Source organism: Elephantulus edwardii, unplaced genomic scaffold, assembly GCF_000299155.1.
Source record: "Elephantulus edwardii isolate Elephantulus edwardi_28Jun2011 unplaced genomic scaffold, EleEdw1.0 scaffold00003, whole genome shotgun sequence".
Classification (NCBI taxonomy): domain Eukaryota; kingdom Metazoa; phylum Chordata; class Mammalia; order Macroscelidea; family Macroscelididae; genus Elephantulus; species Elephantulus edwardii.
In genome coordinates this window covers 1,301,449-1,314,614 of record NW_006399753.1, presented here as the reverse complement: position 1 = coordinate 1,314,614, position 13,166 = coordinate 1,301,449, and the positions used below count along the sequence as shown (strand labels likewise).

Below are 13,166 nucleotides of genomic sequence, written 5' to 3'. Positions count from 1 at the left end.
GGGGGGTGGGGGGGAGGGCAGGCCTGGAGCTCCTCAAGCCCCGGGGACGACAGGTACTCAGTGAGAACGAGGACTCAGCAGAGGGACCACCGTGTAACAGACAGACCTGTGATGTCACGCTCTGCTCCCCTTGGACAGCCCTCCGTCCACAGTGAGGAGAGGGCACGCACAGGACAGACAGTCTGCGCAGCCCCCGTCACTGCTGGGCCCCTGTGCTCCTGGACCTCCTTGACCAGCACAGGACGTGGCAAGGAGTGCGGACAGCCTGACGAGTACACGCCCAGCCAGGGGTGACCAGAGTCCTTGCCAGGCACACAGGGCACAGGGGCTGAGGGGTGTATGAGAGGATGGGTCCTCTAGTTCCTGTGAGGGGGTGGGGGAGGCCGGGCCTGCTGTCCTTGTACCGTTGTCCACTCCACGCCTGGACCTGCACTCTGGGGGTGCCCTCATTGCTCCAGCACTCCAAGTCCCTTCAGCTGAGCCCATGGCAGACCCCGCTCAGTCCAGCAGTAGAGGCCAGGCTCCGTGTCCCCTGACCTGTCTGCCTGGGCACTGTGTCTGCAGGACCCATGGCCCCCAGATGGCTCTCAGTCTCTGTTCTCATAGCGGCACAGAACAAAGCTCCCACTGCTGCCCTCACAGACTCTCCTTTGAATACAAAGACCCAGCAGCTCCACTGACACAGTCGAGACCCCTGGAGGGGCCAAGCGAGGGCCTGGGTTGGACATGTGCTTGGGGTCACCCAGGGGGCCACTCAGACTTCCCCCGTGTGGACTCTGGGCTCACCTGTGCTGGCAATGCTTCCCCCAAGAGGACACAGGTCTCAGCCTGAACCTGCAGAGGGAGACAGTGTGACAACCAGTGGGTGTCTCAGCCACCAGAGCTGCCACTGTCCCTACCCAGTCACCTGTGAGGCCAGCCTTGCCCTGGATCTGAGCTGGGTACCTGGGTGTATCCTCCAGTGCACCTCGCCAGACAGCGCCATGTCCAGGGCCTTCTGATGAGGCATCTGTGCCCCATCCCAGGCAGTGCTGCTCTTGCCCTCGTTGGCTCCTTGGTTCATCCAGCAGGGAGTCCTCCCAGCAGGACCTGCAGCCCCCACTGAACAGTGTACAGCAGGTAGTTTGCCCAGTGGGAACCTAGGGCCCGACTGCCCCAACCCTGCAGCAGACCCTGAGCCTTGCCTGGGCAGAGCTGACCACACAGGCCTGCAGACCCTGGACTGCTCCCACTTCCTGAATTTACATGACGTGCGGCCAGAACATCACCACAGTGGGTCCAGCACTCCGTTCTGAGTACAGCAGACATGCCTGAGGGGCAGGAGGACAGGAGATGAGTGTCCAGGCCTCAAGGAGCCAGTGTCCTGTGCCCGCAGGTCCCTGCTAGACCCCACCCGGTCTCTACTGGGACAGTTCAAGGACCCGAGGAGACAGCACAACCTGAGCTGACCTTCCAGATTGACCTCCGCTAGTAGGGGCCCTCGCAGAGGAGTCCAAGCTGCTGACCAAAAGATTGGCTGTTCAAATCCTCATGGAAACACATCTCCTCCCACCAAAGTTACAGCAGGAGCAGGATCAAATAGACTTAGCAGCAGTAGGTTTTTCTGTTTGTTTAGAGACAAGCAGCCTGGTTTCACAGTGGTTAGACACTTAGTTGCTAACCCAAAGGTCAGTGGTTCCAATCCACCAGCCTGTCTGTGAGAGGCAGCAGGGGCACCCTGGTTCCATAAAGACCATTAGGCCCCGTGGAGTCAGGACGAGGCCCCGGCCAGTGCTGCATCCACATCGCCTGCTGCAGCTGCTCCATGGCTCCGCCTCTTCAGAGCCTTCTTGCTCCCGGATTCTCCACTAGACCAAGAATGGTGTCCTTCTCCACGCTGGCCCTCCGGACGTGTCTGAAGTCTGTAAGAAGGGCCCCACTCCCTTAGCCTCTGCAGAGTGCCTGGGTGTACTTCTCCCAAGATCACACCATTGGCGTCCCGAGGGTCTTCTAGCCTGAGACTGGGGTGGCCTTGAGTAAGACTCAACTGGACAGCACAGCCACAAGTGAAGGGACAGCTTCCGATGTGTCCTCTGGGCTGTGTCTCCAGGCCTCTGTTGCCGATGGGCTGTGGCCTGGCCTGCAGGACTCTGTCACCAGCTCCTGCACCCTGCGCCCCCAGAAGCAAGACCACAGGCCGCCCACATCTGCCAGTGCTCGCCACACTTCACACAGCTGGCTGTGGACTCAGCTTTAAATAAAACCCATATAAGGTCTGCAGCCTGCGTACCCAAAGTTCAGGCTCTCCAGGACCCCGCACGAGGTGTTAGTGGGCAAGGAGGCCAGGAGCTGAGAAAGGCCCCCCACAAGGAAGCCCTGCTCCTAACCAGCCTCTCATGAGATGTGGGGGGGGGCCACTCCCTAGACACTGATGCCTCAGACACCTCCGAGGGATCCTGCCTGTCCCACAGGGTCAGGGTCCGAGCCACTGGCCAGCAGCAGGTGGGGGCGGGAGGAAGCCCACCAGCCTGTCTTCTGGGATGACAGTCCTAATCACCCAGGGGCCAGCAGCTGGGTAGCGGGGATCCACGCCCGGACACCGTGTTTGAGCCACTGTGTCCCGTTCAGGTCTGTGTGAGGATTGTGACTGTTCCTCAGCATAGCTGGCAGTCGGCTCCATGGAGCGGCACCCAGGGAAGATGCTCACCCCACCCCTCAGATGCAGAAGGGGGAGAGGGGAGAGCAGTGAGCTCGCTCCCCAAGGGAAGGAGGGGCACGCCTCCCGCCATGAGGAGGGCATTTTGCAGGCTTCTGGGCAGCTGATGGATGCTGCCCTCCGCGATGGGGATCGTGGGCGCACCTCACAGGCCCAGCTGACAGTGAGCGTGGCGGGAAGCAGCCAGCAGCATCCTTCACCTCGACGGGCCGCTATTTGCCCAAAAGCCATTTGTTAGAGGCAGGATGAGGTGTCTTCAATTAGAGGTGGCTCTGTAGGCAGCGACCTCCACAGTCCGCCATTTCTCTGGGGTGGGGGGGCTCAAGTCTCAGGAGTCTCTGGCCACAAGGTGATGGGTTTTTCTTGGCTCTAGTGTCACTTTTGTGTCCACTTACTCTGCTCCACCTCAGATTGGCCTGTGTCCTCACCAAGTCCCCACTGACCCTCCCTTCCCGAATCCTCCCATGGACCATCTGTGCACTGGTCACGTTGGCCACGTGGCCTCAGACAGAGACCTTCCTGGGTTTTAGGGACCTCCTGGCTGCTGCCCCAGCCTCCACCAATTCCTGACCATAGAAGTGAACTGTCCCAGGCTTGTCCCCAAAATGACTTCCCGCTGCCCAGTGAAGCAGCCCTGCCCAAGTGCCACCATCTGCTGTCCAGGTACCAGTTAGAGGTGTCCACAAGTGGCCATGGTGGCCCTAGTCTGGCATCTCCTGAGCCCAAGTTCCCCTGGGGGGTGGCCTTTGCCTGAGGCCACCCTGAGAGGAGAAAGTCCTGACGAGGTGAATGGACAGCAGCTACCCATCAGCAAGGCCCCAAGTCACAGCCACCACCGAGGAGTGGGCCTCGCCTCACAGAGCCCGCAGGGCTGGGCAGAGCTGCCCCTGGGTTTCAGGGCTGTGCCCTCTTCAGGCAGATAAGCCTCCTTCTCCACAGGCGGACTCAGGAGCTGTCCACTTTGCTGACTTTCCAAGAACACTGACCTCTGCTCCCCCCACCCCCAGCCATCTCTGTCCCAAAGCGCCTGGCCTCCAGGAAGGGCCAGGAAGCTGCCTCTTCTCTCTGAGGGAAGAGCTCCCCGCACACACACTGGCATCTCTATGTCCGAGGGGCCCAGCTTGGAAGGCTCTGGAATGCAACAGGAAGGTGGTGCCCCCAGAGCCTCATCCGACAAGGACTTTGATAAGAAGGGGGTTTGACAAGCCCCACTTGATCCCAAGAAATTTACCATGGCAATTGCCCAGGCCCCTCCGTCCCATAACTCAATGTGGCCGATGAGAACTTGTGGCTCCAGCCCCACCAGAGAGCGAGGGGCGAGGAGTGGCCCTGGGCATCCTCCGCCGAGGGGAGTGGCCTGGGCATCCTCTGCCAAGCTGGCTCCCTGAAGAATCGCTCTCCCACAAGCACGGAGTGGGGGGGGGGTCCAGCCCCGTGTACCGCGCCCCTAGTGAAGGCGTGTCTCCAGGCACGACCACATCCATCACCAGGCCCCCGTGCTGCTGGGTCTGCCTCCCTCCCCTCTCATTCCCAACAGCCACCTTGCACAAACAGCATCTAATGAGCTTCTCCAGCTTCAGCTAACCCCAAGCCTCCCTCCTCTGCTCCCGGTCAGGAAAACATAAACAGCATTCCAGCAATGGGCAGAGGCAGTGGCCATGTCATCACCTCTCCTGCCACCCAGAGACTCTGAACTCCAAATAGCGTGGTGCTGATGCTGACGCAGGGGGCCTCCCACTCATCGTCAGTGGCCGTGGGTTCCACCTCTCTGCAGGGTCTTCACAGCTAGAACTTTCCAGAAACAGATCACCAGGCCTCTGTTCCGAGTGCCTCCACTGACCTCCACTAGTGGCCCAGTGCGGCCGTTTGTCCTGAGTGCCCGTGTGAGGTGAACAGCACCTGGCGCTGCCTCTGTCGTGGGGCTGTCAGCTGTCTCTGACTGTAGCAGCCCCATTCCAGTGGAACAGTGCTCACCCTCCGACACCCACCTCGGTAGCTGTGCGAGAGCCGGGCGCTGGGCCACAGCGTCACCCATCTGCTTGGACCTTCCTCTTTCTCGCTCACCCGTAATTTACAGAGGGGCTCGGTGGCCTGTTAAGGGCCGTTTCTCAGAGAGAGACGATCAATCTTCTCCCGTGTGATTCATCGTTCTTAGGTCTCATCGAGCGTGACTCCTAGTGACCTGCCGTCCCATTCTGTCCTGCTCAAGCCCATCGTGGGCACTGTCCGTCCAGCTCCTTGAGGGTCTTCCTGTCTTCCCCCGACCCTCCACCTTTCCCAGCAGGTCTCTCTTCAAGGTCTGGTCCCTGTTGAAAATGTGCCCAAGGTGAGGTGAAGATTCCGGGTCCCTGACTTTACGGAGCCCCAGCAGAGCGGCCCTGGAAGTGCCCTTTGACTTCTCTGACTCCAGCCCTTTGTGCACGTTGAGCTGCTTTTTAAAATCTTCAGTTCAGCCTTTACGTCAGCATTTCTTCCCTTTGGTCTCTTTGCATTCTGGTGCAATTTTCAGAGTTTCTTCTAACATTCGTCTTCGTCTCTGAAGCATGGAGGAAGGGCTAGGAAGCTCGGAGAAACCACTAGAAGCACTTCCACTAGGAAAACAGGAAACCCCAAATCCTTGGAGGGACTGGAGGGTTCTGTGTCACACCAAGGACTTAAAGGAGTCGGGGTGGTGACACCACCACATCCTGACCTCCTCTTTGGCCTGTGAGGAAGTAGTTGGGTCTTGGAGAGTGACAGTTGATCACAGTGAACTGACAGGTCATGACTACAACTGCAGCTGGTCCAGGGGCGTTTCACATCAGGAACAAGTGATCGCCTCTCCTGCTGCCTGGTAAGCACCCGTGGATCAGGCCAATGTCCTTTTCACCATCCTGATTCAAAAGGACCATCAGAAGCCGTTTGCTGGCCAGACCACCTTTTCAGCACCCTAGCTCAGGGTAGGGCGCTGGCGTCACGCTGGCCCATTAAGCATTGTGCTGATAAGACCTAGTGAGGGGGTAGTGTCACTGACCCTAGTTTTGCTGGTAAGAACTTTGAATGTGCCATTGTTGTAGTTATGTGCCCTCAAGTCGCTTATGACTCATAATGACCCTAAAAGCCCTGAATCCTGCTCTATTTTGCTCCAACTTCACTGTCTCTGACACACCTACCCCCGTTATAACAGCCACAGAGTCAATCCATCTCATCCGGGGCTCCCCGTCTTGCACTGTCCCTCGATCCTTCCGAGCATGATGTTCTCCTCCTTGAAGCATGCCCAAAGTATGTCCGACAGAGCTTCCAGTTCCTCACCTCCAAGGAGCAACTTAGTTTCACCCTCTCCAGGACAGACCTGTTTGTTCTCTTAGCAATCCACAGTATATTCAATACTCTTCTCCAGAACCACAGCTCAAAGCCATCAGTTCTTCTATTATCCTTAGTCATTGTCCAGCTCTGTGATAGATAAGTAATTGTTAAGACCATGGCCTGGATCAAGCACACCTTAAGTCTCTAGACTGACATATTGCTCTTCAGTGCTCTGGAGAGGTCTCTGACAGCAGATTTTCCCAATGCAATTCATCTTTTGATTTCCTGGCTTCTGGTGTCAAGAGTTGTTGTTAGGTGCCATCAAGTCAACCACGGCGCACAGAGATCAGACCCTGACCCTGTCCTGTACCGTCCTCCACATCTCTGCTATGTCCAGCCCATTGTTGGTGTCACGGTGCCAGTACCTCCTGTTCCGAGGGGCTCCCTCTCTTCCGCTGGCCCTCCACCTTTTCCAGCTTGATGTCATTTCCCGAGGGCTGGTCCCTGCTGACAGCATGTCCCAAGTATGTGAGATGAAAAATGTTGCCAGCAATCAAGATGTTTGGACTCTGGGAACAAACTAGAGAGTATTTGTGTCCCCCTTTTTTTTAGTGTGTGCTAGAGAATGAGAAACGAAATTTAAAAAAATCCAGACACCTTCCACCTCAGTGAAATTTCTGGGGATCCCATAGTGTGAGACATGTCAAGATACTGGACTCAGCTCGTACCACAAAGAAAAAGTGGGCCCAGGCCTGGTGGGGTCTCTTTGGGGTTTGGAGGTGACACATCCATCCATTAGTGGAACTTCCAGGGTGAGTGCTCTGGAACGACGTTCTGCTTGTAAAGTTGGGGTGTCAGCGAAGGACAGGAGGCCGTTAATGAGATGGACTTGACTACATAAGAGTTCAAGCCCAGGATTCCGAACATCGGTGGGGCTCTGCTCCGTGGTAAGTGGGGCTCTCTCTCCGCGGTAGGTGGGGCTCTGCTCCGTGGTAGGTGGGGCTCTCTCTGCTCTGCGGCAGAAGGGTCATGTGAGCAAGAGTCTGTTCCTTGATACTAACTAGCCACAACCTGCTTATCAAAGCTACTGGGTTTTGGGGGCGGTTGGTCTGTTTGTTTTTAAAGCTACTGGTTTTAAGCGAGGTCCAGGACAAGAGAGGCTGCAGCTCCGCACTTGTGCCCCCGGCTCCTGCTGGTTTGTGGTTACTAATGTGGAAGGAGCAGGATGAGAAGCTGCCCTGCGGTCTTAGCAGGCACCCGGGTGACAGACACCTTACATTCATTTGTTTCCATTCCAAAGAAAGGTGACCCAACAGAGTGTGGGAATTGTTGGACAATATCATTGATATCACATACAAGCCAGATTCTGCTGAAAATTATGCAAAAACGTTTAGAACAATGTGTCAACAGAAAACTGCCAGATGTGCAGGCTGGATTTAGAAGAGGTCGTGGTACTAGGCATATTATAGCTAATGTTAGATGGATCTTGGCAGAAAGCAGAGAATACCAGAAGAATGTCTATCTGTGCTTCATTGACTATGCAAAGGCTTTTGACTGTGTGGATCATAACAAGTTGTGGCTGACTCTGAGAAGAATGGGAATCCCAGAACATTTGATTGTGCTAATGCAAAACTTATACTTGGACCAAGAGGCAGTTGTCAGAACAGAGCAAGGGAACACTGCATGGTTCAAAATCAAGAAGGAGGTTCGTCAGGGATGTATTCTGTCTCCATACCTTTTCAATCTGTATGCAGAACAGATCATCTGAAACGCTGGGCTATACGAAGAGGAATGTGGCATCAGGATTGGCGGAAGAATCAACAACAACCTGTATTATGCAGATGACACAACCCTGCTCCCTGAAACTGAGGAGGACCTGAAGCACTTGCTGCAGAAGATCAAGGACTACAGCCTCCTATATAGACTGAAGCTCAACATCAAGAAAACAAAAGATTCTAACCACTGGGCCAATTGGAAGCATCAGTATGGATGGTGAAGAGATTGAGATAGTCAACAGTTTTAGTTTACTTGGCTCCATGGTCAACACTCTTGGTAACAGCAGCCAGGAAATCAAGAGATGAATTGCATTGGGAAAGTTGGCTGTGAGGGACCTCTCAAGAGTACTGGAGAGCAATGATGTCAGACTAGAGACTAAGGTGCGCCTGATCCAGGCTATAGTCTTTGTAATTACGTGCTATGCATCAGAGGGTTGGACAATGAATAGGGATGATAGAGAATTGATGCCTTTGAGCTGTGGTGCTGGAGAAGAGTGTTGAATATACCATGGACTGCTAGAAGAACAAACAGGTTTGTCCTGGAGAGAGTGAAGCCAGAATGCTCCTTGGAGTCATGGATTCCGAAGCTTTGTCTGACATATTTTGGGCATGTTGGAAGGAGGGACTGGTCCTTGGAGAGGGACATCATGTTTGGGAGAGTGGAGGGACAGCAAAGGAGGGGAAGACCTTTGATGAGATGGATTGATTCTGTGAGTGGAGAGTGGCTAAGTGCGTTTGAGATGGCTAGGTTGGCACAGGATAGAAGAGCGTATAGAGCTCTTGTACATAGGGTTGCTATGAGTCGCCAGCCACTCGATGGCACATAACAACAACAACAACAATGGCTGGAAGGGTGGTGGTTCAAGTCCACCCATGATGCTTGAACCGGTCACAGCAGATGATTTTAACTGTGAACTTGTGAATGAGGAGGAATGCTGTCTCCGCAGAGCCCAGGCCAGAGCTCCGCTGATGGCCCAGACTCAGCTGTCACCTGCATGCTGGCAGCAAGAGTGGACAGTGGCCTGGAGGGGTGACCGATGCCAGGGCTGGGCCCTGGTCCTGCCCCAGGTGGGGTGGCACAGACATCAGTCAGAGGGGGCGCTCCTGCCGCCTCCTCCAGGGTCAGCAGAAACCTGGGGTGATCAAGGCCAGTGGTCAGGGCCAAGGCCTGCAGGGCGCCACCCTGGCAGTGGCGTGGGAGCTCCAGGGTGAGAGACTTTCAGGGTCGTCGGGCTCTAGGGAGGGCAGGCTCTGGGGGCGAGTCCTGGGTCCGGTCCTCGCGGAGAAGTTTTGAGGGTGGTCAGTTCTGGAGGTGGAGTTCGGGGGATGAGGGTAGGCGGTTTGGGGGCCAGCGGTCTGGGAGGCAGCTTCGGACATCCCGGCCGGGACGAGTAGAAAGCCGCCTTTGTCCTGGAGTGCCCGCGTCCCCACTAAGCCTTCTGAAAACCCCCCGGTGGACCTCGAGAGTGACCCTCTCGGAAGGTACTGTTGCCGGGGTGACGCGGTGTCGGGGACGGGGTGGCAGACTCCGAGCGGGCTGGGGGGGGCGGGGAGGGCGGGCCTCAGGGCCACTCAGGCCCCGGTCACTACTTCGTCCCTTCACCAGCAGGGCCAGCTGGGCCCCAAGGCGCATGCGCCCGCGCGCCCCGCCTTCGGCGCTCCAGCTGCCGTTGCCAGGTTACCGCACTCCACGGCCTGGAGCCCGCCTGCCTCGCTCGCTGGTTGGCTGCAGCTTCTGCCCGTCCGATCCCCTGCCGCCGTCGATTGGGCACGGCCAGTTCGCACGCGTGCGCTCCAGGCCCCGCCCCCGCCCGCGGCACCGAGAGTCCAGCGCGGGCTGCGGAGGGTGGCGGTGTGTGCACGGTCGGAGCCCGCTGTCGGGGCTGCAGAGCGGGTGATGATCCTCGAGGAGAGGCCGGACAGTGCGGGCAGCGGCGAGGACAGCGCCCGGCTGCAGGCGGCGGGCCGCGGCCATCAGGTGGGGGTGCGAGGCGAGGCGGGAGATCTCGGGGTGTGAGGGTGCAGGGCGGCTCATCAGGATGAGTGTCTGGCGCCACTGGGGGTTCGAATCGAAAGATGGGGGCCGGGGAGCTCGCGGGGTGTCGTGGTGCCGGCGAAGGGCACGAGGACTACAGAGGGAGGTCGCGGGATGAGGGGGTGCGGCGGGACGCGGAGCAGGGGTGTCGGGGGGGCTGGGGTCTGGGATGCATTTGAGTTTTGTAAGTGCAGGGGTATCACGGGGAGCAGAGCACATGGGGTGCAGGGCGGGAGTAGGGGTCCCGGGTCCCGGGGTGTTGCGGGAAGCGGAGCGCAGCGGGGCGGGGTGCCGCGCGACCTCGGTGGGAGCGAGAGTCCGAGAGTCCGGCGGCCCCGAGGCCCTGGAGCTCCTGGCCCCCGCACCGCACACCGCACACCGGAAGCCACCTGTTGCCGCGGGGCGGGGCCGGGGGAGGAGCTGGCCTTGGCCTCGGAGCCGCGCGGGGCCCTTCCTGGTCTGGGGTCCTGCGGAGGCCCCTCTCCTCCCCAGTCTTGCTCGCACCGCTGGCAGGGGGGCTTTACCACCGGAGATGAATGGAGAGTCCAAAGCTTGCGTCCCTTGACAGGTGACAGTGTCCGGTGCTCCCCACGGGGATGCGAGGTCGAGTGAGCATCTCTCACGCCCCCTCCTGCAGGGCACCCCTTCCTGTCCGTCTGCAGGTGCTGCGCTGTGGGCCTGTGGCCATGGCCATGGCCTGTTTTATTTCCGGCCCCATGTCCCTTATCTCCCAGCTTTGACGGCTGCACCCGTCACCGGTCACTTCACTGGACAGGCCACTGATGCCTCCCGGGATCAGAGACACTGGGAGGACCGCTCTGCGGGCCGTTTAGCCTTTCATAGCTGCTGGTCACCATGTCATCTTCTCAGAACTTCGTCCCTCTGCTGTCCCTCACCTGGGATGCTAACATGCTGGTTGAAAGCCTACTACCTTGGTTGTGCTGAGGCACGGACTGTTGTCAGGCTCCCTGCCCCCACTTGGGCTCTGTTCTGGGCGGTGCCTTGCCATGGCACAGTGCCACTCCCTCTCGAGTGTCAGGCCGCACATTGTCCCCCCTCCCCAGCTGATTGGACTTCTGTGTGTCCAGCCCGTCAGCTGGACAGGTGGAGGTTGCTGGCGGGCTGTGGACCAGGTGAGGTGACCTGATCCCGCACACACAGCACGGCCCTGGGACAGGAGGCCCATGAGCCCAGCCGTGTTTGGAGGCCGTGAACAGGCGGATCCTGGCCCAGCTGCCAGGCCTCTTTGCTGAGGACCAGGGTCAGGGAACCCCGACTTCCTGGCACATGGATGAGGAAGGTCAGGGAGCCACTGCTGCCGTTCCTGGGCAAACCTGAAAACTGGGCTGCCCCAAGCTGCACCCCCAGCAACACTCCCACCCCTCAGAGCCCAGCTAGGTGGGGGGGGGGGGGGGGGGAGGTGTTCCGATCTGGCTGCTGTGTCGGAAGTGGGCTAGGCTGTGGCAGTTTCCTCCTGTAGCTGGTGTGCCCGGACCTTGGTCACAGGCAGTGCAGTCACTCCCCCTTGTCTCTTCTCTACACTGCTGCCAAGGCCCTGCCCCATGCCGCACCCTGGGGACACTCAGGCCTCTGCCTTCTCTGTCCACCATGAGGCCCCTGTGTGCTGGCGATAGCAAGAAGACAGCTGTGACCTGAGCACTCGGTTTCACTGCCAGCAGCTAGGGCACCACCTTGCCCGGTCCACTGTCCCTGCAGCCTGTCTAGCTAGCTCAGAGCAAAACCCACTCTGAGACCGCAGGCCTCTCCCCTCCCCGGAGTGGGCAGCACACTGCAGTCCGAGTGCATGAGGCACCTCATCCCAGAGCAAGGACCTACTGCTGGCAAGTGAGCCTCCACCTCTAAGGTGCACCCCTGCTTCAGTGTCCCCACCCCACAAAGATGCACCTTCTGCTCCGTGGCATGGGCCCCTTTGCGCTGGAGCAAGCACTCTCACCTCTCGAAGATGTCCCCCAGGCACTACCACGGCCCTGAAGACACCAACCCTGCTGGGCTGATGTCTCCACCCCCCCAAAAGACATCCTCCCCACTTTAAGGCCGGCACCCACACGCCCCTGTAAATAGCCCCCTCTGCTCTGGGACAGGTGCCCCCAACTCAGACTCCGACTTTGGAAGAGGGAGCAGTGGCTTTACCGTGGCCCCTCTGTCCCTGCCCCTGGTCTTCAAGCCTTGTGGAGGGCTATCCACCCGTGTTCACTGGGCAGCCGGGGGGCCCACTGCAGAAAAGGGGCTCAGGCCCTGCTGTCAGGGAGACAGTGACAGGCAGAGTGGGACAGCATGGCCTTCTCTCCTCATCCCACCCTGGGAGAGCCTTGTCTCATGCCCTTTTGAGCCCCTACGTGTCTCAGGTGGGAGGCTCAGGTTAGAGTCAGCTCAGCAAGTGAGAGCCTAGCTCCAGGTGTCCACGTGGGTGGGCAGGACTATGGCCAGGCACCTGTTGAGGAGGGCTGGCAGAAGTGCCCTGTGGCAGTGGGCTTGTCTGGAGACTCAGACAGAACATTGGGCCCAGGGCAGAGCCTCGGGGATCTGTGCACTGAGCCATGGGGAGGAGCAATGGCTGGAGTAGACGTCAGCCCACGTGGTCAGCGGCTCTCATGACCCTCCCTTTATGGCATGTCAGAGCTAGGCCCTCGAGTGAGCCAGCAGGTGCCCATCAGCAGCCACCACCACGGCCTATAAAGGCTCAGGCATCTGGGCCACTATAACAGAAACCGTAAGTGGAGAGCTTCAGCAAACAAATTCATCTCACAATTTGAGAACCCAGAAGTCAAGTTCGAGAAAGGCCCTTTCCCGTCTGCCGGTTTTGGAGGAGTCCAGTTCAGGGCGCCGGCTATAGGGGAAAGCCCTTTCCTGTCTGCCTACTCTCAAGGGGTCCAGTTCAGGGCCCTGGCTACCTGTTCTGGAGGGGTCCCGTTCAGGGCGCCGGCTGTAGGGAAGGCCCTTTCCCGTCTGCCCGCTCAGGAGTCTGCCGCTTCTGCGTGACTTCATGGCAGCTTGTCATTTCTCTTCCCACCTCTGCGTCGCTCGCTGGCTTGTTTAATCTCATATCTCAAGACGCTGTGCAGTAGCGCTGCCTCATCAGCACAGGCAGCACGTCCCCAGGTGGGACAGCAGCTGACGTGAGGTCCCTCACCTCTCCATGGCCCCCAGGGCTGTGAGCAGCTGCAGTCCCTGCGTAGCCATCCCCAGAGCCGCAGAGCCTGTGTGCACCAACTGATCAACAAGGAGCTGCGCATCCGCACTGGGGCCGAGAACCTGTACAGGTGGGTGCCGCTAGGGTCCGCACAGGTGGGCGCCCTGAGAACCTGTACAGGTGGGTGCGGCGAGGGCCCACACGGGTGGGCGCCCCGAGAGCCTG

At 58.7% G+C, this 13,166-nt stretch overlaps 1 protein-coding gene across 1 annotated transcript in view; it reads left to right on the top strand.

The window, feature by feature from the left end:
* The first annotated feature begins 9,652 nt into the window (after positions 1-9,652).
* Positions 9,653-13,166, top strand: part of RHPN1 (rhophilin, Rho GTPase binding protein 1) — a 12,187-nt gene continuing 8,673 nt past the window's right edge. Inside the window, exons 1-2 of the mRNA XM_006879435.1 lie at positions 9,653-9,712; positions 12,959-13,071. Coding sequence (XP_006879497.1) covers positions 9,653-9,712; positions 12,959-13,071 — 173 coding nt within the window. The remainder of the gene's footprint in view (positions 9,713-12,958; positions 13,072-13,166) is intronic.